Source organism: Pleurodeles waltl, chromosome 3_1, assembly GCF_031143425.1.
Source record: "Pleurodeles waltl isolate 20211129_DDA chromosome 3_1, aPleWal1.hap1.20221129, whole genome shotgun sequence".
NCBI classification, from domain to species: domain Eukaryota; kingdom Metazoa; phylum Chordata; class Amphibia; order Caudata; family Salamandridae; genus Pleurodeles; species Pleurodeles waltl.
The window spans coordinates 933275961-933302230 of record NC_090440.1 but is presented as its reverse complement, the minus strand read 5'-3'; the positions used below and the strand labels follow the sequence as shown (position 1 = coordinate 933302230).

General features: G+C 42.1%; 1 protein-coding gene across 4 annotated transcripts in view; it reads left to right on the top strand.

The window, feature by feature from the left end:
* Positions 1-21174, top strand: part of NCMAP (non-compact myelin associated protein) — a 200488-nt gene extending 179314 nt beyond the window's left edge. For all 4 annotated transcript variants that reach the window (XM_069223939.1, XM_069223938.1, XM_069223937.1 and 1 more), the window contains 2 exons: positions 3669-3753; positions 13733-21174. In XM_069223939.1, coding sequence (XP_069080040.1) covers positions 3669-3753; positions 13733-13883 — 236 coding nt within the window. In that variant the 3' untranslated portion in view covers positions 13884-21174. The remainder of the gene's footprint in view (positions 1-3668; positions 3754-13732) is intronic.
* Positions 21175-26270: the final 5096 nt, after the last annotated feature.

Sequence of the window (26270 nt, the reverse complement as noted above, 5' to 3'; positions counted from 1 at the left end):
GGCACTGTGATCTCAAAAGGGGGAGAGGGCCACACAGCACACCTCCTGGGCCATATTTGGCCCCTAGGACCACCACCTCTCCACGGCTAAACCTGTGCAAACAAAAGGAGGGGGAGGGGCCTGCAGCCATAGAATTTCACTGAAAAACCCAAAGGTTAAAGGGATGTTAGTTAGGTTTTGAATTTGTATGCACAAAACCATAGAAATTCAGCTGATATAGTTTTAGCACATTTAATTATCCCACATATTAAATCATTTATGACATCTTCTATGGTAGCATTGATATTTTCACTTCAACATTTGCAATACCATTATTGATGAGAAAACAGTGCATGGCGGTGCGCGAGTTGTAGTTACCTTAGGGCATAAGTTATAGTTACCTGAAATAACTCGAACAGCTGACTTTCTATGGTTTTGTGCGTGTAAATTCAGAACCTAACTATAATGTCCCTGTAATCTTTGTTTTTTTCAGAGAACAAATGTTTGTATGTGTATACATACATATATGTATAAATACGAGCAGAATGAACTATCTGTTAGAAAGCTAGTTAAAAATAAAAAATCATCATCCTTGCTTGATAGCTTTTTAACCTTTTCTTTGGTTTTAGTTTTAAAACCATGCATTCAGTAGATGACAGTTTTTTTTTATTTTTATAAAAATAGGTTATTGTAGGTTTTGTACTAAAACATGGCTATGCAAATTCCACTCAAAAGATAAATGGCAACACCAAAAGAAGAAGAATGCCCATAAAATATAATGATCCAAAAGTAGTGTACTAGAGCACAACTGAACTATTTCTAAATCTGTGAATGTAAGTTACATATGTAAGGAATTATGACGCCAAAGTAAGCATTACTGCCAAGGGCTATACCCATTATTAAAGACTCTGAACCAGTGCGGCGAGGGCCTATAATGAGGGAATGGGCCTTTTAACCGTTATAGCCCTTGGAAGAAGGGCTATAAGGCTATTAGAGCATTCCACCCACTAGGGGTAAAATGTTTTACATTTAAAAGAGATAAACATGAAGACAAACATTGGAATGTCGGAGCCTCGAGCTACTCAGTCTTCAATGGAGCTCTTAACATTATAATTTTCTAATATAGTTGAGAGGAACCTTTGTGATCTATTAAAACCATGTTGCTTGTTTTAGAGCTAAGGTTCTTATTTGAGGCTGGCAATTATAATGGTCTAGAGAGGCGTAACACAAAATGCTAAAAAATAATTTGTGTAACATTTTGCTAGGGGTCAAGGGATCACTGTAGGAAAGACTTGCAAATCTTAAGGAAGATATTTCAGCAGTTTAGATTTTTGATATGAAATCCATGGTCAACCTTAGAGGCATGTATTACCAGAGCAGGGAGCGAAGGATAGATTTCTAGTAGGGACCCTAAAGGAAGCCTACCCTCTACAAAGGGTGTCCAGAATAAATCCAGGAAGAGTAGATATTTGGCAGATTCTTATAGCACCCAAGAATGATAAATTTGCATACACTAACTATAAAAGATAATCAATTTAGTAGTATCCTGAAAATCTGGCATGCTTCTTTCCCTACCTTGGACACCTTTGAATTAGCCTCATTGGGATTTGTACTATATGTAATTGATAATACACACAATGGTGGGATAATGTGGCAGGAGAGGCGTCAACTTGCTTGGGCCATGCATATGATATACAAACAATACAGAACTCCTTGTTCATACTCTATTATGTATGATGCACTTGCACTGCTTTCACAAATCAATCTGAGGATGCTAACTTAATTTTTAGCCTACAGTTTCAAACTTCTTCACACTTTATCAATCACTTAATATTATTTAATTTTCGAGGTAATCACTGATCCCCTGAGTAGGCTTTATTGACCCCCAGGGATCCCCAGACCACAGGTTGGGAATCACTGCACTAGGAGATATTTGGTATGGGCCTCAGGTGTTCTTCACATGTCTGGTTGCAGAGTTCTTAGAGGTAGAGGATCTACAATAGAGCCAGCTCTCCTGTGAGCTAAGAGTAAGCTCAGAAGCGAGAAGCAGTAAGGTATCCCTGACCATGAAATAGGGAAAATGGCAGAGTTCAGGGCTTCCTGAGCTTGCATCAGTGTGGTTCCATGCTCCAGCATGTGGGTCAAAGGCAGTCACAACTCTGTACGCACACATGGGATTCCTCACCCGTAGATTTCGAACCATAGGGTTCAAGGGCAATTGTGCAAGGGGGAGCTCCTCCTCATCCTCTCTTACTCGTACTAATTTTCTACCCTAAGAAGAGCCTAAGTTTGTTCCTGCCCAAGTGATCCAGGATTTGCTGTGAAAGATTGTTTGGGGTGTGGTGTTGTGGTCTGCTTCTCTGTCTTACATCTCTCACCAGCACTGCCCTACCTTCACCAGGTCTGCCCCCTTGGCCAGGCCCCACTGCTCTCAATTAGGCCTTAACAGAGCCATCCAGGATTTAGCAATTTAACCAAGTTAAGATCCGATGGTGAGGACTGTCTACTGCAATAGAGAAGAAATACATCAAGAGTTTACAGTTTAATTTTCCTACTTTCCCCGAATGGCACTATGCAAAGTAGATGGACTTTCTGGCCATTTTGGACAATTCAACTCTTCATTTACTGATAATCATTGGTTCTTTACTGCCCTTCACCATCACTGATGCTAGCACTTGTCATGTTCATTTATGGACCTCTAGTGGCTAGAACAGATCTAGTAACTCATTCGCTCCTGAGGAGCTTCCGTTTGCTTTCATCACCTGTCAATTGTATTTAGAACGACCCGTAGCTATTATGTAATGTCTCTCCTGATTTTGTGTTATGAACATTTGTGAACCCTGCCAGCTTTGTGCTTTTGTGTGAGATCCTCTGATAGAAAGTACAAAGTTTCGTCCACGTTCCTGAGTTACTGGAAGGTAATGGTTTTGCAATATAATCCTCTTTTATTGGGCTGCAATGCTTGCACCGTGCTTGCTAGACCTTTCTTTCCTGTTCTTTTGACCAGTAATATTGGTAATTGCTTTTGAGGTCCATGGTGAGAAATCGTTCCTTTGCCATGTGCAATCATTGCACATGCTTTTAGTGCTTTGATACCCTTGAGCTGCTAGGTGAGTGTATGTCCTCAGTGTCCCTCAGAGCTGCTAGGTGAGCACATGTGCCCGCTCACTCTTTGGGCTGCCAGGTCATCACATGGTGCTTGGGTCCTCACGAGCTGCTGTGTGAGCACATGTCCCCAGTGACCTGCATGAGGTGCTGGGAAGCACATGTTCTGAGAGACCCTAACCACATTTTTGTAAGCCTTCGTTTATATTTTTTCCTTTTCTATGTCCGTGAAAGGTTCTTAGAGCCGATAGTGTTTATGTAAATTGAGTCAACTGGTTCAAACTCAAATTGACGTAAACCTCGTCTGCTCCAAAAAGACAGATATTCAAGCTTGAATGAGATATGAGAGTAAAGAATTTAGAAAGCTTAGTTTCCTAATCGACAAAAATCTCAGTAGCGAGCCACAATAGTTATGAACAACTTTTAGAGGTTTTCATTGCATATGTATTCTATTGAAGACGCACACAGTGTTCATCGTTTCTTCCTAATGTTCTTGTCGCTATGTTGATTTATTCCAGGATGTGATATTTGCAACCTTTATCTCATTTGTAATGTACTTTTTCAAAAATACTGTGTTTTTTCAGGCTCGGGAGCGATAGTAGCGGCTATTGTTGTTGGAGTGATAATCATTTTCACACTGGTCTTGATCGCATTGAAAATGTACAACAGGTAATGCAATGTTTGCTTGGTTCATATTGCTGTGTGCCATTTGAGTCATGGTACGGGGGAGATATTTAGCAGGGCTGCAGGTAGGCCTAGTGAAAATGTTCTTAGATTGCAATGTCAACTCCTGTCTGGGAGTGTGGGTTAATTCACCTGTACTGCGTATACATCACTGTGGCGACAGCAGAGAATCCTACCTAACAACCAAACGAGGAGGAAAACTCTGTTTTTGTGCCTTCATCCTTGAAGTCAGATGTCATAAATAGGTCAAGCAAATAACCTCAACACAGGTTAGAAGCAGCTGAAAGTTATTGCGCCTTATAGGATGTCTCTTCGCCACCAGTTAACTATTGCTTGTAATATTTTGTTGTTAAATGGCATAAATTAGGAAATCATTTTAAATATTTGTGGGTACCACATACTTAGCTACGAACTGGTTATGAAATAGCTAAATCTAAGTGGAAGGAGTTGACTTTGTCAGATAGTGCCTCATTGAACCAACCTGAAATAAGGCACATTGAAATAGGAGCTTTGTGGAATAAAGTGACTGTGGCTAGTAGAATAAGACCTGGCCCTGTACTGAGACGATTTTCTTTCATTGTACTCCTGGTAACATCTAAGTACGGCAAGAACTGAAACTAAACAAAATAATTGTTACATCTGTGCAACAGCAGGGCCCACCTGACATGAAGACTGTGGTACCACACAAACCGCTTAAGGTTGCTTAACTTGTTGCGCATTCTCTGTTGATTCCTGTTGTGTCTGCACAGCCTGTGAAAGGCAGCCTACATACATAAACAAAAGTCTACAGCAGCCACTGGCATAGATATGATCTAAGAGAAGCTGCATTCAGAAAGAACGCAAGAACATTTTGGGAAATTATTGCAGAGTGTTGTGGGTCAAGAGTGAGATCCCGCCCCTCCCTGATTAGTGAGGATAAAATGGGCAGTATCACGGAACTTTACCTGGACAAACCAGGGATTGATTTTTTTTTTTAATGAAGATCACCCTGCAGGCCCCAAGTTGATAACAGCTAGTCACGGACCTCCCTCTATGTGCAAGATCAAGGCTTCAATCCATGCGATGTGGACACCTGACGCACTGGGTCCAGACAAAGTCCTGATTTCATTCATAAAAAAAGAATTTAAACTTTTGGTAATGATAATGTTACATTAACTCTACTGTGCCCCCCCTTGTGGACCGGAAGTGTCTTTGTCCCACTATATAAAACTGACCTAATTTGCCCCAACTACAGACAAATCGCACTGCTAGATGCAGAAGGGAAGGTTTCACTAGTTGCTCATTGGAGCAACTTAACACCGGGATTTAGGATAACATGATTATTCCATTAGAATAATCGGGCTTTAGGAAGAAGCATGGCACTTTAGATACTATTGTATCTCTGCAATTTAACAATGAAAAATTGTCCATCAGAGGTTCTCCAGTATATGCCGCTTTCATTGATTTTGGATTTTCTTTTCCAACCCTGTGGAAAACAGTATCTAATCTTGGCATGCCCAGAGCCCTAGTGGGTCCAAATATTGCCTTGCATTCCTCAAACTGGTGTTGGTTCCTGTTAGGTGGGGATTGGAGACTATTTGCAAGTTTCCTGATAAAAAATGGCTTGAAGCAGGGGTGTCTGCTTGCACCATTGTTATTCTCCCACTATTTATTTGAACTGCCTAGTTCCAGCTCGAAAAGATTGGGCTTCCTTCCAAGTATCAAACTCCGTAATCAATTCTTCAACAGGTAAATTGGATATGGTTAGATCTTATACATTTTTAGGGAAAAGCATGTGTAGCACATATGATTCAGAGCACATTTCCAATACTGTCAGTAAGGCACAATCACAGGCCAAGGGTTTGGGTGCATTTTACAATGCTGCAGGTCGGAGACACTTTTCCATCTTTTATCTGTACGAGGCAAAATCCCACCCACCTTACTATATGCAGTGGAACTAACTGATGTGGCAAAATAGGGTTTTCGAGATAAGACTGAAGGTGAGATAATAAGGAGATTATTAACATGCAACGCTCTAGCAGCTCCTGCAGCTTTAAGATTAAAATTGGGATGAAAAGTTAATTTGCCCAGGGCCTGGTGGGAGTGGTACAATGGGCCTATTACCTCTTGAGAATTGATGCTAACTCCCTAAGGCGTTTAATGTGCAAGGGGATTTTTGAAATGAAAAAAGAAACATCTATGTTCTTTAGGAATTTCAAGTATGCACTAGAGCAACTTGATTTGGACCAACGACTATCATCCATATCGCCAGCCCACCTAAAGACCCTTCTCAATCAGGCTTCGCTTAATCCTGTGGTTCCCAACCTTTTGACTTCTGTGGATGCCGACATTCTCATTAGTGGAACCTGGGTACCCGCACTGAATCATTATTGGAATCTGGAGACCCCCTCCACTACGTCATTACTGGAAGCAGGGGACATAGGCTTAAACATTGTTGATGATTTGAACCGCCAAACAAAACAAAAAAAAGTACAGAAACAAGCATTCCATCAAACACATACACAAATGATAACACAATAAAAATAATATAAATGTTAATTTTAATAGAAAAGTTGGAGCTTTTCTAAATTCAATTGAAGCCACACATCGTCCATATTATACTCTGTTTGATCCACCTGCACCGCACCCACAACCAATCTCAGGATACTAATTTAAATTTTAGCTTCCAATTTCACATTCCTAGATAATTACAGTACCTTTCAAAATTTTCATTTGTGCATTTTGCCACTTTATTTACATACACTTTATTAATGTTTTAATATCCGTTAATTTTCTAAGGAGTCACAGACCCCCTTGACTGCCTCCGTTACGACTCCAAGACCCTCCTCCGCCTCAACACCAGGCATCTCAGTAAACTGCTGCACCATCTCCCCCAAGGACAGCCACAGACCTTTCACCTGCAGGAACTGCAACTTCAGTGCCAGCCTCAACAAGCTGAAGGTACTCTCCACACGCAAAGATACCAACAACCTCCACAACCCCATCAACTGCCTGCTCCTGAACATCCGTTCCGTCCACAAAGACGCCACTGAACTCTGGATTTGATTGACACCGCCCAACCGGACATTGCCTTCCTTACCGAGACCTGGACCAACCCCACCTCAGGGTCAGACATCGCCATTCCTAACCGTTACAGCATCCTAAGGAGGGACCGGCCCTCCGGCCCGGGCAGAGGACTCGCCATCGTACACAAGTCTTCACTACGTCTCAAGGTCATTCCAGAAGAACAATGCATCACCATGGAACACCTTAATTTCCTGATCCACTTCAAATACAACTCCTCCATCCGTGGCACCCTGGTGTACAGGCTACCCAGCACAGCCCAGCCCCGCCCAGCTTTCATAGGCAACATCTTAGACATCGCTACCTCCCCAGGCACTGGCGGCACTTGACGACTTCCTCATCGGCGACCTGAATTTCTACCTTGAGGACCACGCCAACCCACGCACTACTGCTCTACTCGACAACCTCGCCACCCTCTGCCTCAGACAGCTGGTCTCCGCTCCCACACACATTGCAGGACACAAACTGGACCCCATCTTCACCTCAAGCAAATGGATCACAATCAAGACCATCTCCACCCTAAACTGGACCGGCCACCGTTGCATACACTTCACAATCACCAAACCCAGCAGCCACACCCACACCTCTAAGACCCCCACACAGGAAACGGAACAAAATCACCAACCAACAACTCACCTCATCGCTCGCCAAATCCCTCCGGCTGATGACGCAGCAGCGCACACTCTCAACGCATGGATCACCACATGCGCGACACTCTAGCCCCTCTCTGGCTGACATCAGCCAAACGCATACTTAACAAAGTAGGGCTGGTTCACCACCGACTTCCAAGAATCAAAGCGTACCCACAGAGCTTTAGAGTAAAAATGGAGGAACAGCCAAACCAGCAAAGACTTCGCCTCATTCAGAGCCGCAACCACCGCTCACTGACGAAAAATCAAGAACGCAAGGAAGGACACACTCCGGGAGTGCATCAACTCCTCTGCACACAACTCTAAGGAACTCTTCTCAGTCACAGAGTTCACAGATCCCCCCCCCTTCCGAAGCCACCAGCATCCCCCGTCACAGGACCTCATTGACAAACTGGCCTCCTGCCACCACAAGATCCAGGACATCTACGACCGCTTTCTCCTGGAAAATCCTGGCACCGGAACCTGTGACTGACCTTGCCCCTCCCCCCGAACCCACCCAGATCATCCACAGCTGGTCTACGCTCACCACAGAGGAAACAATCAACATCACCCACTCCAGAGCCCCCCCATCCCCTACCCGCACCACATATAGATCAGAGCCAGCGCATCCATTGTCCCCGAGCTACGATACACAATCAACTGCTCCATCAACATGGGCACCTTCCCTGAGGACTAGAAACATGCAAAATTACGCCCTCTCCTGAAGAAACCTTCAGCCGACCCATCAGAATGAAAGAATTTCCAGCCCATCTCGCTGCTACCTTACCCCGCCAAAGTACTGGAGAAAGCAATCAATGCACAACTACGGAATTTCATTGAGGCCCACAACTCCCTGGACAGCTCTCAGTCCAGCTTCCGCAGCAACCACAGCATGGAGACAGCCCTCCCGGCAGCCACCAACAACATCCGATTACTCTTAGACCGCGGCCACACCGCAGCGTTCGTACTCTTCAACCTCTCAGGACACAGAGGGTCAGACTCCCGCCCTACATTTCCAGACCCACAGGAGTCAACTGAGAGCCTCCCAAGGATCCTCACTAAGTCCCACACTGTTCAACGTATACATGGCCCCTCTCACTGCCATCGCCAGAAGCCACGGTATGAACATCATGTCATATGCAGATGACACACAACTCATCATTTCCCTCACCGAAGACCCAGACACCGCCAAACAGAACTTCGACTCAGGAATGGAACCCATTGTCATCTGGATGAGAGAAAGCTGCCTCAAGCTCAACTCCTACAAGACTGAACTCATTATCTTTCAAGCTTCTCACCCACACATACATGGTCATACACAACGCAGGACCAGCCTACCTGAACCACCACGTCTCCTTCCACACCTTGCCAGATCCCTCCACACCACCCAGATGGCCCTGGCCACCATCCCTCGCATCCGCAAAACCACCACCGCCAGAGGACGATCCTTCACCTACACTGCAGCAAAGAGTTGGAACAACCTCTCCCTGCACCTCAAAGCCCGTCGCTCACCATCTTCAGGAAGAACCTCAAGACATGGCTCTTCGGATGAGGGCCCGCCTCTCCTCCCCAGCACCTAGAGACCCTCACAGGAGAGTAGCCACGCTTGACAAAAAGTGATTGATTGATTGAGGAGGCTTGGTGGAACCCCATGGGTCCCCAGACCACACGATGGGAGCCACTGGCCTAATTTAAGCCTTTGTTTGGACATTGATTCCTGTAGGAAAAAGGGAAATGTGAAGTAGTAATGAAATCTACTATTATGAAAAAGCCACAGCCATATTTGACATTGAATATGGCCCATGCGGTCAGACAGAATCCTACCACTAAATGTATTAACGCCTAAATGGTATGGATCACCAAACATATGTAGTCTTTGTCAAAATTGAGTCCAGAATCTGAAACCTGTTTTGTCTGTCCTGCCGTGTGATATCATTGCAAGATTTTGAGACCTCTTTTCTTAAAATTCTCTGTTCAAATGACTGCCGAAACTTTGCATTTATTGTTCAGTACTCCAAATGAAGTGTTTTGTATTCAGGTTTTTAACTTTTTTTGCAAAAATCTAGTTTTCTCATTACGGACTTGAATGTCCAAGGGTAATCTTTTTAATTGGTTTTAATGTATTAATATTATGTGGCCTACATTTCTATCTCTTGTATTCTCTTGTTTTTTGTGGACCTCTTTGGAGTTCCAAATCATTAAATATAAACTTGACATAGACATAGTTATTTATTTCTTCTGTCTTTACTTCCCTAAACCTTAATGTCCCCACCTTTGTTAATCACCATTTACTCCTCCAATTTATCAAACTGAAATTATGTTGCTGCACTGTTTCTTGTCGCCCCATCCCTAAATATTACTATAATATTGACATTTTCCATAACCTTATTTTTAATTTAATTAAGTTTTCAGTCTCTTATCTACAAAACGTTTCTATAAAATTAAAGTGAATTAAAAATAATTTAAAACACAACCCTATGTTATATAAAACAAATTATATTAAATTTATATTAACTCTGACCCTATTTTATTATCAATCCATTGCATTGAATACAACCTTATTGTAATAATAATGCTAACCATAACCCTATAATTAAATTGTGACACTTGTTCACACTAAAAATCAAAACACATCTGTTATTGATTCCTTTTATTGGATTAGCATAAAATGTAGCAACAAGCTTTCGAGATTCCACACAACTCTTCTTCAGATGGTACTTTCTACTTAATTGCTTGTAAGCTATTGTAGAGGTTTGTGCATTTTTGACACTAACACATTGGTATCTAATTTTCATTTAGTCAAACGAAAGGTATCCAAGGCCATAAGAGTTTGGATCTGAGAATCCAGACAGATGCAGAAAAGTGAATTTGCCAATACTCAGAAGGAATATCCTTGTATCTGTAGTTCCTATGAAAATCTCAGATTAATGCCACTGCTCTTAATTATTTGGTCAACAACCATCTCTACCAATATACAACACTTGCAGGCTTTTTTCGTGTTTGAGTTTCTCCATTGTGATGAAGTTGACATGGCTTCAGAATCTTGTAACCCAAGAGGAGGCAATCGCAGATTAATTTAATTGAGATGGAGATAAATTGCTGTAATATGCACTATTGGCAATCGTTTCTCAAGCTCAACATACCATACTCACCAGAGTGCATTTTGTTAAAGTCTTTTTTTGTAGACTCTTTTCTTGGTTAGCTGGACTGTTTTAAGTCTTTCTGAATAATTATTAGATCTTAAATATGAAGACTACTCTTAATCAGATGAGTTATATGAATGAATAAATGTTCTTTCCGATAATACCAAAATATAAAACTAGCATCAGCTACTTAAAAAATAGGTACAAACGGATGCATTAATAGTTTAGGGACTGAAGATGTTCGATCAATATGTTTGGCTTTAGTGGAAATATATGGTCAAATACCCCAAACAGATCTGTAAAAAAATGTAAAGATTAATTTATTGATCTATACAATTGCAGTAGTTGAAATAATCGCAATACAGTTTAAAGTGATACACATTCAGTGTTTTATGTTGTCTGTAACAAAACTGGATTTATTCTTTGGTACGTCTAATGCTCTAGGGAGTTACGACGGTGCAGGGTCTGACTTTGCCAATTAGCTTGTTTCAGAGTGTTGAAAAGGCTGTCTGTCATGTGTTTCGCAATCTTGTTAATATATTTGCTTGCCACCTTAAAAAGGCGTCTCCGCACATTGATTGATGGTGCAAAGGCTACAATTAAACAAGAAGATGCATGTATATTCAACACTCATTCCGCATGATGTTCCATACACTAGTGCTGTAATATACCTGTAAATGAGGGGCTCAGCAACACCACTCCTGACCACTACCTGTGGACAGAAAGTATCTATAGATAAGAACTTTAGTGAAGGAAGAAGATGAGGAAGCCTGTCCCTACGTGTGTTCCAGATTTCTATTGACGTTGAGTTAGCCTTATGTAAAGGGGAATATAAGAACCCTAACAAGCATCTTGACAGTTCAACCACCTTACACATGCAATAGTTTCTGTGAAGGTGTAAAAGGTCAATGGAGCTGCTTCTGTTTTCAGAAGTCAGCATGTAAGGTCATGGGACCTATTTGTGATATGGGCATAACAAGAAATCTTAGAAATCAGGAACAAAAAATGAACTAGAGACTGCTGAACGTGAAAATCATAAGCAAACACTGGTTGAGTGGTGGTACTATGAACTCTACTGATAACACGGCACAACTGCTGATAATTTGTATGCAGTTGAAACTGGTGTGAGTACAGGCACAGCAGAGAGATCTAAAATGTAGGTCAGACACTGTAAGCCACAAAGCTATTCGGGTCTGACATGGAAAGCAAATACTTTGACTCGTATGAGGCTCATCAAGTTAATAGGGTGTGTTGTCTGTCCTCCTACTAACAATTAATGTTATATCTTAAACTTGGACATACCCTCTGAGTGATCCAGGAGTTCTCTAGTACACTCTGTTCAAAAAGCAAAGATAAGAGCTGGAATAACAGCAGACCAATGACTCAATCCATAACTAGGCAGTGTTTGAAAGACATGCTGGTAACTGATGCAGTCCTAAATTCCCCAACGTATCTCTGTTTAAATCTAGATTTGTGATAGTGGGATATCTTACAGGTAGGCTCTACTAACACATCCACAGAAGTAGTAATTTGGGTCACCTGTGTTAATGCCTGGCAAAGCGAAGAAAATAGGGCTACGCCATCTCCAACATCTCTAGTTTGCATGAGTAGTCTCGTATAGCAGAAGTATCTTCTGAATGACAGCGTATTTGGTGGACCCGTGTTACTTCACGGTTCACTCCACGATAAATAGTAACTCCTCTTTCCACTTGCACCCTCTCCTGTTGGTAAATGGTGTGTCCCCAAAAAGCCCTAATAATAATAAAACACATTGCAGCTACTCATGAATATTTAATTTTGTCCACCCACCAATGTTATTCTACTTCAGTCTTTTATTTCCTTTGTATTCTCATCAAACTCTATTATGTTAAAAATAATTGTACAAGAAATGTAACAGTGGCTTTTAAGAATGCTGTTTGATCATTAATAAATTAGTCTTCTAACAAAAGTCAGAAATTGGTCAACATATATGGCTTCAAAATTGTAGATGTGGTATTCTTTGGGCTGAGTGTCCAACTCCTTAGTTACTATTTGATGTTTCAAAATAAATTGACTTGAATGAGTGTTACTGTAGCATAAAATAGAGGATAGCTTGTTTTGAATATACTGTCCTTGATCTTTAAAAGGCATAGAACATTGTAGTTCATTGAACATTTAGTCGGTTCATGGATGTTCAGTGTTTTTTCTATTTTTCACTCTGGAGTAGAAACACAGCTTGCCAAATTCTTACTTCAAATCATTCCCATATATGTTGGTTTTACTTCAACTGGGGGAGATACTTCATAGTCCTTGCATTTTTGCTCCTCTCCTGTCACTTTCATTATTTTTATATATTTATAAATCTCGTTTCCCTTTTATTCCCCCACTTACTGTTGGAAATAATTTCATTTACTCATGCTCTCCTGCCACACAAAATAGCCTATGGGTGAGCATAAAAGTGTGTTGTGTCTCAGATGGTCTTCGACAACATCTCTAAAAGATTGGATGGACCCTCTCCAGGAAAAAAGATGGATACCATTAGTGAAGGGAACTCTTTTATTGGTGGCCTCACAGGAATACCAAGGTTCATACTGAGGTATATATGTATGCTGCTCTGTAGGAATGAGTCAATGCCAGCTGTGCGGTTGATACATATCCTAAAGAATCGCACTAATGCTATTTCCCTGATACAGATCATTACTAAGCATAATTCATCTACACCCTTTAAAATCTGTAGGCACAGATGTCTGTAATGAGTTCCAAATCCAAATTACTCCTTTTAGTTTAAGTGTACTTGCTGGTGTACACTTTAGATTAAACCTGTATTTTAGCCACACAGTTCAGCCCTTGCAGCTCCAGCTAGTAGTGCACCCACGCCAAAATAACAGCGTGTTTGAGTCAATCATAGTAGTATTGTATACCAGCCCCACCACCAAAATATAAAGTGGTTAGGAGTCATTCATAGTAGTTTTCTACAACTGCACGTACCGCCCCCCCAAAATACAGTGTGTCTAGGGGTAATTCCTGGTCGTATTCTATAACACTCATGGTGATAATAGAATTCTACAGTCTGATCAAATTAAGTGAATGCTCAAATTTGGTAAAAACACCAAAATCATAGAGTAAAATATGATTTTTATTTCTTAACAGAAATTTAAGGACAGAACGTGAATTTGGATCCCAAAACACAAATACCACCAAAAGCAGAAAAACGCCAAGTGCAACAGGGAAAACCAGCGTGGGAAGTCAGCCGACGACTGTGTCATCTACGCCAGTTGATATCCATTTGGAGAACAGATGACAAAAAGGACACATATCGGCAAGGGAAATGTATATTATTTGGAGACACAAACAATGCTGATGGGACAAACCTATCTCTGAAGTATTTGAACATAGAATTTGCAAGAATGATAGCTATCTTATTTAAATCCATACCAGCAGAACGGATTCAACATTCTGACAAAATTTGTTCACATTTGGATTTTATCTCCAAGGATAATTGATCAAGTTTTACACTTCTTTTGATTTGTGTTGGTCCGTTTTAACAATAGCAGTAAGCTCCATGTTATATGTTGCTAGTCAGTGTATCACGAAATACTTGAAGGTCAATGTTAGTTGCCATGTTTTCTGCTCTTCTCCAAATAGTTTTTTGCATCTGTACACTTTTACAGGATTGTTTTTTGGAGATGGATCTGTGACAGCTGTGCTGCCTTTGAGCGTCCATTCATACAATACTCCTGTGAAGTTGGTGTTATTGTTGCTGTAATTGTTTTTTGATTTGGTGGGTGCCTTGCAGTTAGTCGTTTTTGCTTCATCAGTGAAAAGGACACATTTCACTGGTTAGAAAACTATTTACTGTGATATATACTGGTACTATATTACATAAGATAGGCCCAAGAGAGCCTGTGGTACTTCATGACATGAAAATAATAAAATGAAAAGTCACTTATCTACAGTAACAACACACTGCTAAACACAGTTCGAAGCTATACAAAGGGCTCCAGTCTGTTTTACAGATATATCAAACATGCACGCTGTTATTAATGTTATTTATACAAAGCAAAAAGATTAGTTTTTCAGCCATGTTTTTGAGCCATGACATTTAATGTTTGTCGCAAATGTACGTCACATCCCGCCATTTGTCGTAGCAGATCACACATAGCCAACATTTTATAAACATAGTGCAGAGGAAAAAGGTGGAACATTTTTTATTGTTTTTGCAGCTTACTAATACTTGATTGGAGAGTATAAATGTTGCTGCAGTTTTCACATGTGAAAGATGGATTTCTATCAGTGGAGAATGTCTTTGCTGCACCTCTTCTTTACATTTGCACAACAGAGGATGTCCAAATGGTAGGACTTCTGCATTCTAAAGTGAAATTATTCATATTTCATCAGAACATTTTGAAAGAGCATATCATAGGAATTAACATCGCATTTGTCATTTTTGAGGAGTGCCTTTGAGGATCTGCTGAATGAAACCATGAGCACCATTGCTTAACACTATAATAGAGATTTTACAGTCACTTCTAGAGAGAATATGGTGACCTATTCCTAAATGTCAGGGTCTATCACAAACTCTAGTGCCATTATATTTCCTGGGATGTTGGAACTTTTGTGATACTTCCTCACAGCTGCACTCAGGCATGGGTGCGGTTGGGTATGTGGTGTGCTATCCAGCCTTACAAGAAGCCTCTTTTTCCTGCTAGCCATGTAGAAGGTTAAACTGAGCCCCAAAAGGAAAGGCAGTGCTAAATATAAGGACTGTTTAATGGTACTCCGATTGTATTATACTTCAGTATAACAGTATTGCGTTTGTCTGGAACTGTATTTTGCACACTTTCCATTATCCTGACTCAGTTTTCTTTTTCGTAATCAATGTATGACAGTGTTGTGACTGCCGTTTTCTATTTTGTTAATTTGGTTGTGAGTTATCATTGGTTGATATAGTCTCTCCAAGTGGCCCCGTCAGTTTCCTTATCACTACCAGCACATTTGCTTAAAGGATATGTCCATTGGTAAGCCGACAGATCTGTCACGTCGGCCAAATACTTTACTGATGGCTCTCAAAGGAACAATGCCCACTTGTGGAATTTTTCTGACTTTACCTCATTTATCACCATAACAGTTCAGTCAAGGTTGTCGCTCTTCGAAAGTGAGTACTGTTGATAGATTTACATGCAGGTATTTGAGCATCCTTATGCTTCGTATTTTTCCAGGCAAAGTTCTTCTCAGATTGTCAACCGATACCAGGCCAATATCATTTTCGTTGGTTTGGAGAAAAACACTGAAATTACTGGCACTTTTAAAGTTCTTTTAAGAAATATACAATGTTTTTTCAAATTAGTGTTTTAAAGTTTTATCAAGTCATTACCTTTCCTGTGAATGGCACAGACAGACCAGCAAGGATCAGAGAATTGTAACATGGCGTGGCATTTATTCAGCTTACTCCCCTCCATGTTATTGTTGGTTTATATTCCATGCATATCAGCTCCTTCCTACATTTCAGGGGCAGTGAAATGCATCGAGGCCAGGTCTGCTGGTTTGATAGTCTACAATTCCAAAATTGGTAGAGAGCAATCGATATCACACAAAGCACCAGGAAACCAATTCAGTTTCAAAGTATAGCAGAGGTGCAAAATTTTGTTGAATGATCCATAAAATTGCTCAGCTTAGTTTGATTTATCTTCATGAACGGTGTGGAAAATATGAACACTGTGCATAAGCTAACTGACACTCATAACACTAAGAAATATTTTAGATGTAGTCCAGTAAGCATGTGCTAAATGACTAATTAATAGACATGGGCGTAGAAAATCAAATACCCACTGTTGCAGTCTGTACCAGCTAGGAGGTATATTTTGGTTGGTGTCGCTGTGGCATTGTTAATCCATTGATTATCAATGATTCCTTTTACCATATCTATTTTAATATTGATTATCGTTCACTGTTTTGCACTACTACGTTTTAGGGGGAAAAGCCCCAATAACGCAAAGATACCGTTGATGTTTCAAATGTGATCTGTATCCTTGTAAATAAAGGTTAGGCAGGTATTCTACTGTTGAGATGTGTGATAACGCCTGCATTGATGTTTACTTACCTCTTGGGTAAGAGACTCTACTGTCTCACGGTAAAAAAATTCTGTTAGTTAATGAGATTTGTTTTGGATATTTTATACACATTTTCTTTTCCTTTCAATCCTAAATCTCTGCCTGTTTAGGAGGAAAACGGGCCAGCAGATGCAGACAGAGGGAATTAAGCGACATTAATGCCAAATTAAATAATCTAAAATGTTTCAAATGTAAAGAAAGAGACATTTTATTGTGCCAATTTAAAGAAAAGAACTACCAAAACTTTCCCATAAACACTGCAGTATGAATAGTGTCTTAGAAGCAAATTAAGTGATTGACGAATGTAAGGCATGTACCAAAAGGTGAAGACTCTTCAACGTCATGGCCTGGCAGGTTAAAATCCTTCATCTGGCAGCCACTGTGCCACAGGACCACTTTAAGGTAGAGCGACCATCCCTGGATTTGCTTTCACATGACTGCCATATCTGTTAGGGACATTATATTATTGTTTTTCTGAAACCAACTACTCCTGCTTTAGGAGTATATTTCGGAAAAACAGACATTGCACATGCTCAGCATTCAGCTCTGCTTTCTTTGCCGTGGTGAATTAAGTGTAGATATAAAAATCTCCACCATGTAGACGAGAATCTGGCAATAGAGCTAGCATTGCTTTGCCTGGGGACCCACCAAACTATATTTCCTATATTATTAAATCCATAAAACCTGCTTGACTGCCTCCAGTAGTGTATTCAGTGAATGCCTGGTAAGCGTGTGTGATAGAGGGTGTAGCATAAAAGTAGTTGCAGTGTCCTTGGTCAAAGCATTAAAAAAGCAGTGTTTCTAGGCAGACATATCGGCCTTGGTGAAAGCAGCTACTGGGCCCTTGTTAAAAGTTTACACTCTGCCTTTGGCGAAACCTGACACTGGGATTGTGTAAAAATATATAAAGCACTCTAAGCCGGTGGTTCTCAACCTTTTGATGTCTGTGGACCCCCACTTTATCATTACTAGAGCCTGGGGACCCCCACTGAATCTTTATTGGAATCTGGGGACCCACCCCACTGAGTCATTACTGAAAGCTGGGGACTTAATCTGTAAATATTATTTAATTTTCTAAGCAGTTGCGGAGCCACTGAGGAGGCTTTGCGGACTCCCTAGGGTCTCCGGACCACAGGTTGGGATTCACTGTTCTAAACTGAAAGAGTTCTATGTAATAAGGAGAAATAGGCTGTATCTTAAAGCAAGCATAGCCCTGGATAGTAGCAAACATGGGCCCTCATAATTAATTTGGTGGCCGAGACTGCCATGCTGGTGGCAGTGGAATTTACTGGCATGGTGGTCTCGACCGCCACGTAATGAAGGCAGTGGGGACCGCCACAGGCGGCCGTCCGCCATTGTCAGGCTGCCTGTCGGCACTGCTAGCAGCTCTGCCCTGCGGATAAAGAACCCTTGCTCCGCCAGCCATTCCTTGGGTTCACCCGCCAGGGAAAGGCTGAAGGGGGGTGCCTCTGCACTGCCCATGCACTTGGCTGCTGCACCCACTGCACAGCCGGCAATGTCCCGGGTCGGTGGGTGGAAACACTGTTTTTGCCCACCAGCCCAGCAGAATGTTCACAATTCTGCCGGCGGGGTCTCAAGGGCCCTGGCGGTCTGTGATAAGACCGCCAGCATGAACACGGCGGGGAATCCCACCGTGTTCATAATGACCTCCATCGTATTGAGCTAAAAGAAGGTTCAGGGAGCTAGACAGATGCAGACACAGAGCCGTAGCTAAGATAATATTACCACAAACATTGCCTGCAGCAAGCACAAATGCATGCAGTCTCCCATACCTTGCAAAACACCTGTACAACGTCTCTTTACAAGTTGGAACTGCCCCAATTTGCAAATGTAGGCCCTGTTTTAGGTACCTGATTTGCTATTGGGGGGTCACTTTTAGTTTGGTGTCCAGGCCTTTTTTCTGTCCCAGCCGGACCCTGCCCTGCATTGTAGCACATTCAGGGCCCTTGATCAAAGCAGGGCTAGGACAATAGCTTATGGCAAGCATGGTGCTCTTGTTTAAAGCAGATCCAGCGCTCCTGCTGAAAACAAACACTTGGCACCGGCTAAAATAATATACCTGCGTCTTGCTAAGAGCAGACACAGTGCACAAGCTAAAAGCAGACATGGTCATGGGGAAAAATACCAAAACAAGCTAGCCTTCCTTACTGCACTGCTTGCCTGTCAAATAAATGATAGATTTTATGCAGTATGCACGACGAACCGAGAGTTTCACAGATGGTGTCCCTCCATTCCACTTCCATTAAATGGCTTATAACACTGCAAGCTTAAGGATTTGTATATTCTTTTCAATGCCAAACTCACTGGTGCTCCCCAAGTTAACACAGTGACAAAGGATTCCCTCTTCTAAAAATTCTCCTACTCATCCTCAACCAACCACTGGGTGGAGATGACAAGAAACCTTGTCAGTGCTTACATCGACTGCTGTATTACTATTTACTTTGATCTCTTCAAGAAACAGGCTCCAAAGACTTCACAATCAAAAGTTAGAAAATGCTTTAACCTTGGTACGATGGGCCACAATAAACCCGCTCTAGAAACACTACATTGGCTACTAATAGATGGTAGGATTACATTTAGTTTCCCTACCATTCATAACCCTTACTGGGGCAAATGTCCCAATTCTCTGCATAAATGTACACTTCACTTAAACCTCCGCTCGATGCCCACCAATCTGACTAAAGATAAACAACAATCTTTCACGTAAATGAAACGGAGCTCATCATTGGGTGTAAAAAGGTCCGGACTATGAAGAGCCCTTAAACACAACTTAAGATCCTACAACGGAACTCCGCTCAGAAGAATGCTGACAGCTGCACAGTATCAAACACAATTGCTCATTTGAGCTGGGTCGACTCCAACTTGTAATCACTGAACTGTTCTTTTTTTTTCTCTCAGTAGTCCGATGCAACTGTAAAGTGAATGCCGTGCTCTACAAAACACTTCAATAAATAGATTATGTAAATTCTTTTTGTCCCGACTCTGGCAATTGCATATATTTAAAACAAACTTTCTCCAAGCTACTTGTGTTTGCCAAGGATCAAAAAACAATTATTTCACCTCTGTAACAATTTGTTACTTCTACAATAACTTTCGGAACCAAACTGTGGCCCATGTTGGGTGTTTTCAGTTCTTTCTTTTAGAGCGGAGTTACCTGAAAATAGGAGCATGAAAGAGCCCACCCTATTAAGGACTGGAACATGAGCAGCGATATACTGAAAATTAGCTGAAAGATTATTACTGAATACATTAACAAGCATAGGTGCCAAATGGCAACCCTGATTGATTCCCTTATCAATTGAAAAAGTGCCCATACATTCACCAATCATTCCATGATGGGCCACCACCTTATTATCATGGTAGCACATACAAATAGCATTGATAGGAAGTCCCAAGACGTGGTGGTATGACAAGGCAATTTTAAAAAGACCTCTATCAACATTATCAAATGCTGCTTCTAAAACTAAAAAAGCTGAAAAATAGCTTCCTCTCTTTCAGGAAAATCTATTTTAGCACCAAAGATACTAAAAGAATATACTTAGTCATTTTAAAGATGTGCTTTCCATTTTGTCGTAAGGATGAGCTCACTCCCCCAGACATCTATAATTTGTAAGCAAATATATTTTATCAGTTGAACTGCATTATGAAGAACGCTTTTCAACACCATCTCTTTAAATCTCTCTAATTTATGAAAATGTGTTAATTTATTTATTTTTCATGCTGTATGATGTGAAACAGGAATGAACACAAAATTGGTGGTGCAATGTGAGTTGCCAAACTGTGTGCAGCCTTGAATGTTACACATATACTCATCTTAGGACATTTGGTTGACAACTACTGACACAAAATCAAACTGAATAAAAACATTGGCTTGAAAAACAATGGAACAGGAACTTTCTGATAGAGATTTTTTTTTAGTAAAGTGTAATACACCACCACAGTATTACTTAAACAGATAATATTGTAACTCACATTTTAGGCGTATAAGTTGTTTTGAATTGGTAGTAGAAATACAAAAGTCACTTGTAGTTGCAAGACCTCACTGAGAAGAAGGTAAGTTAGTGAAAGGTATTCTGCATAAAAATAGTTAAAAAAAACACTTTGCCCCTCATAATCTAGGGCTTGAGTTGGAATAGGTTTTAAACTTCTTCCAGAATTTTGCTGCATAAAGACTAGCTATTTCTCTTTATTTTTCTCATGTAAAATGTTTAAAAACAAAAACTACTAAGCAAAGTAAAGGGTATATTTTTTACTTTAATGTATGTCAATTTGTGTCTAAAAAATGAAATGTTGACCATTGCCTTCAAAAAAAGTGCCTAGATCCCATGCACTTGCTTCCTGTATGAGCCAAATGGGAATTGTGCATGAGCAGAACTATGAATCTTTTCTGTAGAAATAAAGTTTTAAAAAGAGATCTATGTTAGCCTAAAATATATAAATAAATTAAAATATTTAATATCCTTTGTGTGTATCACTGTCTTTTGTCTGCAATTTTATTTTAAACAGCCAGATAACTAAAAATATTTATCTAATCACATTGCATTACTTAAACAAATCAGAGTCTCAGCATGTTTTGAAATATATGTTTGAGGAATATACAAATTAAAGCATTTGCAACAACCCGTTTGAAGTATCACTCAACCTGAAAAACACAGATGAAATAGAAACAACACACTGCAATATCCACTTGTGTGCCGACCTGCCCTTGACTCAGGCATCACATTTATTTATACTCCTGTTGACAACACCCTTAGGAGAAAACAGATTGTGGCACGCAGCAGGGTCAACCACAATTATCACAGGACATCACATTCCTCCTCACATTTCAACAAGAACATACTCCTAAAGTAGGGAAGGGAGACAGAGTAAAAAAACAGGGATAAGTATGAACAATCTGACCAAGCTTTCTTGTCCTTTAGTCTTCATAGTCTTCGTACCTCTGAGATGGGTTTGGTTTGGCCTCAATAAATATGGCTGGCACCCACTTCTAGGATTGTCACCATTGGATTCAGATGTTGTCTTGAACAGGCAACTGAGTAGGTAGGATTCCTGTTTCAGAGTCTACAGGGATGATGCACCACCTCTGTTCTGCTGTTTGAGTTCACTCCATCCTCATCAGGTGTGGGGGGAGACAGAGGAAGTGACTCTCTGCACAGTTGGCCGTAGGCCCTAGTGCGCATCTTGCACTGAAATGTTTTTAAAATAGGATATGCTGAGTAATGTTAGTACCTCCTCTAGTTGCAGTTATCAGTGTGCAATTAACTTTGGTAATATCTGACTGATGTGGCCGAAAACATGGTATGAACTTGTTCCCACCCCTAGAGGTGAATAGCAGCACTGGGTCACCAACAATGAAGGATGGACATTTTGCTCGACTGCATCTGTTTAGCAGCATCATTGATTTTGTGCCAGCAGTCTTTAATTGCTTCAGGGGTGTCAACAGGGGGAAACCTACAATGAATGATTTGGGACAACTTTTTGTTACGGAATGTTAGAATGTCAATACTGTAGAATGATTTGTTTTGTTCTGTGTGCTGGTGTACCGATGGAGATTCGATGTTTAGACAGTTGCTTTGCTGTTTGAACTTCAAGCAGCTCCTGAAGACACTGGTGCTGACCAACTTGGAATAAGTAAGATAGCAATGCATCGTCTACTTAGGGGTTTCGAATCATTTTGCACCTCAAGGAGCATGGTAATTAATGAGGAGAAAACAAAGTTTATGATTCTCAACCCAAAACAAACGATGCATTCGACCTTCAGGGTAAACAACAAGCCCTTGGCTCGAGTGACCACCTATGACTACCTGGGTTGCAGACTGGACGAAAAACAGACATGGAAATCACAAATCTACAAAAGTAACATCTCCTTGGCCCAGCACGCCGGAGCGGTACTTAGATTTGCTAAAGCCACAGGCAACCATTCTGTGAGTTCTGCACTGCTTGCTTATAAAACCAAAGCAAGGACGGCAGCACTTTACAGCGCAGAGATTTGGGGATTTAGAAAGACCCCATTAATACAAGTAACTGAGAATAATTTCCTACGCCGATTACTTTGTTTAGGCACTGCCGCACCAATGAATGCGTTGAGAACTGATTTACAAATGAGAAAGGTCGAGGATTACATTGCACTGGCCCCGATAAGATATTGGATCCGTATCTGGGCAAAAGAGGAACTCAAACCATACAGAGAAACACTCATGGACATCATGAAGCTACAAAATTACCGAAAATTGCCTTGGTTTAAACACATCTCAACTACCCTGGTTGCTATTGGCCAAGAAGACCTCTGGCTTCATCCAGGGAAAATCAGAAAGCCCAGTTTATCTGTCATTAAAAAGGCATACTGGGACCAAAAGACTCAGAGTATGTGTGAGACACTTAGCCCTTTACTCAAGAGGTACATTTTGCTCAACCAAGAGCTTAAACCAGCAATTTTCATAGACTGCATCTATCCGGAAGAAAAAAGGGCTCTCTATTTTAAATTTCGTATGGGTACATTACCAGTGAAGGCGGTGACTAACAGATGGCAAGCCGTCTCACAGTGCGGATCAGAATGCTGTCCTTGCCTTCATGGTGGCCAAGAAACATTATCCCACTTCCTTTTATTATGTCATTTTACGCTTAAACTCCGCAAATTGTACTTACGTCCGCTTTTTAGATCATACGGGATCAGGAAATGTAATGAGGCGGAAGTGCTTTGTATGCGATCAGATGAGAAACATATTGTGGCGAAGGTTTCAACTTATATATTGGAAGCGTGGAAGTTACGTTCATCAATGTACTCACAGTTGGCCTAAGTATAATTACTTGTGTTATCCTAGCTATCATTAGTATGAGACATCGCTGAAGGTTGCTGATTAAACCAGGCAAGGTCCTGGGTTATTATTATACTGCTGGCAGGTATCGCAAGATCCCAAATGATTAGTGCAAGAATAGGATATTTAAATTTTAGATCTATAATGTTTTTAGAATAAGTAAAGAGTCTTATGCCAATTATGGCTAATAATCAAGTTTTATGATATTGCAGGGCATATTGGATTCACCTAGGGCCACGTAAAATCAAAAACTCAAGTATAGTTTTTCTTTTTTACAATGTTTTATTTAATGTGATTTTATTGCGTGTGATGGATTGATACTTATTGTGTATTATTGTTATGGCCGGATAGGCTGACAACAATTAAATAAATAAATGGTAAATGGTAAATTAAAAAGCGCACATCAATACTGTAGAATGATTTGTTTTGTTCTGTGTGCTGGTGTACCGATGGAGATTCGATGTTTAGACAGTTGCTTTGCTGTTTGAACTTCAAGCAGCTCCTGAAGACACTGGTGCTGACCAACTTGGAATAAGTTTATCTTCATTCTGATTACTGCTTCTTTAAGTGTCTTATTCAACACACCCTACGAATCTTCTTGGCAGGCCTACCAGATCTTTGCTCAGCTGAGTGTCACTTCAGATGTGGTATGGCAACGTTAATTTGGATATTTTAAAGGCATTGGTTGCTTCAGGGACTCGGTGCGAGTAGTGTTGTGGATTTGTGTGCAAGGAAAGCGTGTTAATAATACCCTATTGGACTTGACTTTCAACATTGTCAAAGCATGTGTTCTTGGAACTTGAGTGCTCTATTACATTAAAGATTTAGAGAGAGCATTTTGGAGCCTCTGTGTACCGAATCTATTATTTGCTCTTATCGAGTGAGGGCACATTGAGTACTTTTAAAGTTGAAACTGCCGAGGCACGTGCTGATATCCTTGGAGGCAGGCACAATATGTACCTTTAAAATTGAAACCACTGAGGCATGCGAGTCAGTTTCTGACATCCTTGGTGATGGTGCCTGCTGAATCTTACTCGCCCTGAGGCTGAAGCTGACTCACGCGTGCCAAAGAAAGACTTGCTGCACGTGTTACTGAAATGGACGCTGTGTTTATTTCAGTCCCCGCATAATGCGCGATAGAGAAGGAGGTGCCGGGGGGGACTGCCGAAGAATGAGGTCTCCCCACTGGGATATCTGGGGAAGTGGCATGGTCCACGGGCGCCGTTGGGTGCTTTTTGGGCTATGGCTTAAGGGGTATTTATACCGGCCATTTAAAGGGTCGGCACCATTTCTTGGTGGCGACACGGTGGCCGGTGTTAGGGGAATTTGTGTCTGTTTAGCTAGCACAGGTGTTTAGTAAAAAATCTTTTTAAAAACTCCAGGTTTGGATTTAGTTGCCCCTTTAGCAGCAATTATATCGTTTCAGTGCTAGAGTGTTTTTGGTGCGGGAAGGACGAGGGTGTTAGAGTCCTTAGGAAGAGAAAAGTACCTGAGGTTCAGGCATGGCGGCGGAGAAGGTTCAAGAGGCGCTTCGGCTGCTTCATGAAGCGGGCCGACTGGATATGCTGCGGGACGGTGCGGAAGGCCTGTTGCGCCCCCCCCCCCCCCGCGACGGGGCCTCCGGTGAAGTGGCGGCAGCGGTGCTCACCTGCTCTTCGTTGAGGGAGCACGACGAGAGGCAGGCGGTAAGGAGGAGGGGGTGGGGGGAGGTCCAGGGGTAGGGCGGGAGGCGCGCTCCTTAAGGGCCGTGGGAGGGCATTGCCGCTTCGGGGGCAGGCTTCAAGGCATCCCCGCGGTCTGGTGGGCTGGGTTCTCGTGCCAGGGGGGCCTCCTGGCCGACCATAGTCGGGCCTGGTTGGACAGGGGCCGCGTGAGACGGCATCCAAGGTCCGGGGCAGCCTTTCCGGCGTATTGAAAGTGGCCGCGCGGTTGCGGCTTCACACTGTGGGAGGAACATCAGCACCCCAGGGGACTGTTTGTTGCCACGAGAAGGGGTGTGCCCCCCCTTTTCACAGGAGGGGTGCACAAGTGGAAATGATGGCGGAGAGATTTCAGGTTGGTGTGATAGGAGCCGTGCCCCTTTGGATGTAGTGCAGGTGGGGTAGGAGTCTTCTACCTGCAGCTTGGATGGGGGGATGGAAGGGACAGGGGGGGCGGGGGGCCAGACACCTGGGACTGGAGTGAGGGTGAGGACGAAGGGGAGTTTGGTGTGGAGGAGGATGGGATAACCTTGAGGGTGATTTCCCCCCCCCGCCGCACCTACTCTCGAGTGGGATGTCAGATGGGTTTTAGTGGGGGGGAGGTGGCCAGTGGCCTACAGGAGGACTCCGCTGAGGAAGGGGATGAAAGGGAGCTCGTAGAGGCAGGGGATTGGAGGGATTGGGAGGGTTTAGGTACCTCGGGCAAGTAGATTTTACCGGAACTCCGGCCTTTTGGTGGCAGGGTGAGGAGCAGCTGCGTCAGGACCTGGGCGGGCCAGGGGCAGCCCGACGACCCCGGTAAGAAGAGATGGCGGGGCCAAGTGCGGCCGGCCAGAGAACAGCGAGGGACGCCACGTATGGCGGGAATGTGACCAAGGGGGTTTCTGCAGCGAGCTGTAGTGGAGTGGGTTTTGCGCCCCATGCTAAGTTTCCTCTGCGACAACCTGGTCAGGCAGGTCCAGGAGCGGTGAGGCATTCAATGGATGTGTGCATTGGACAGGCAAGGGTTGGTGAGGGCGCCCGGTATGCGATGGAGGAAGGG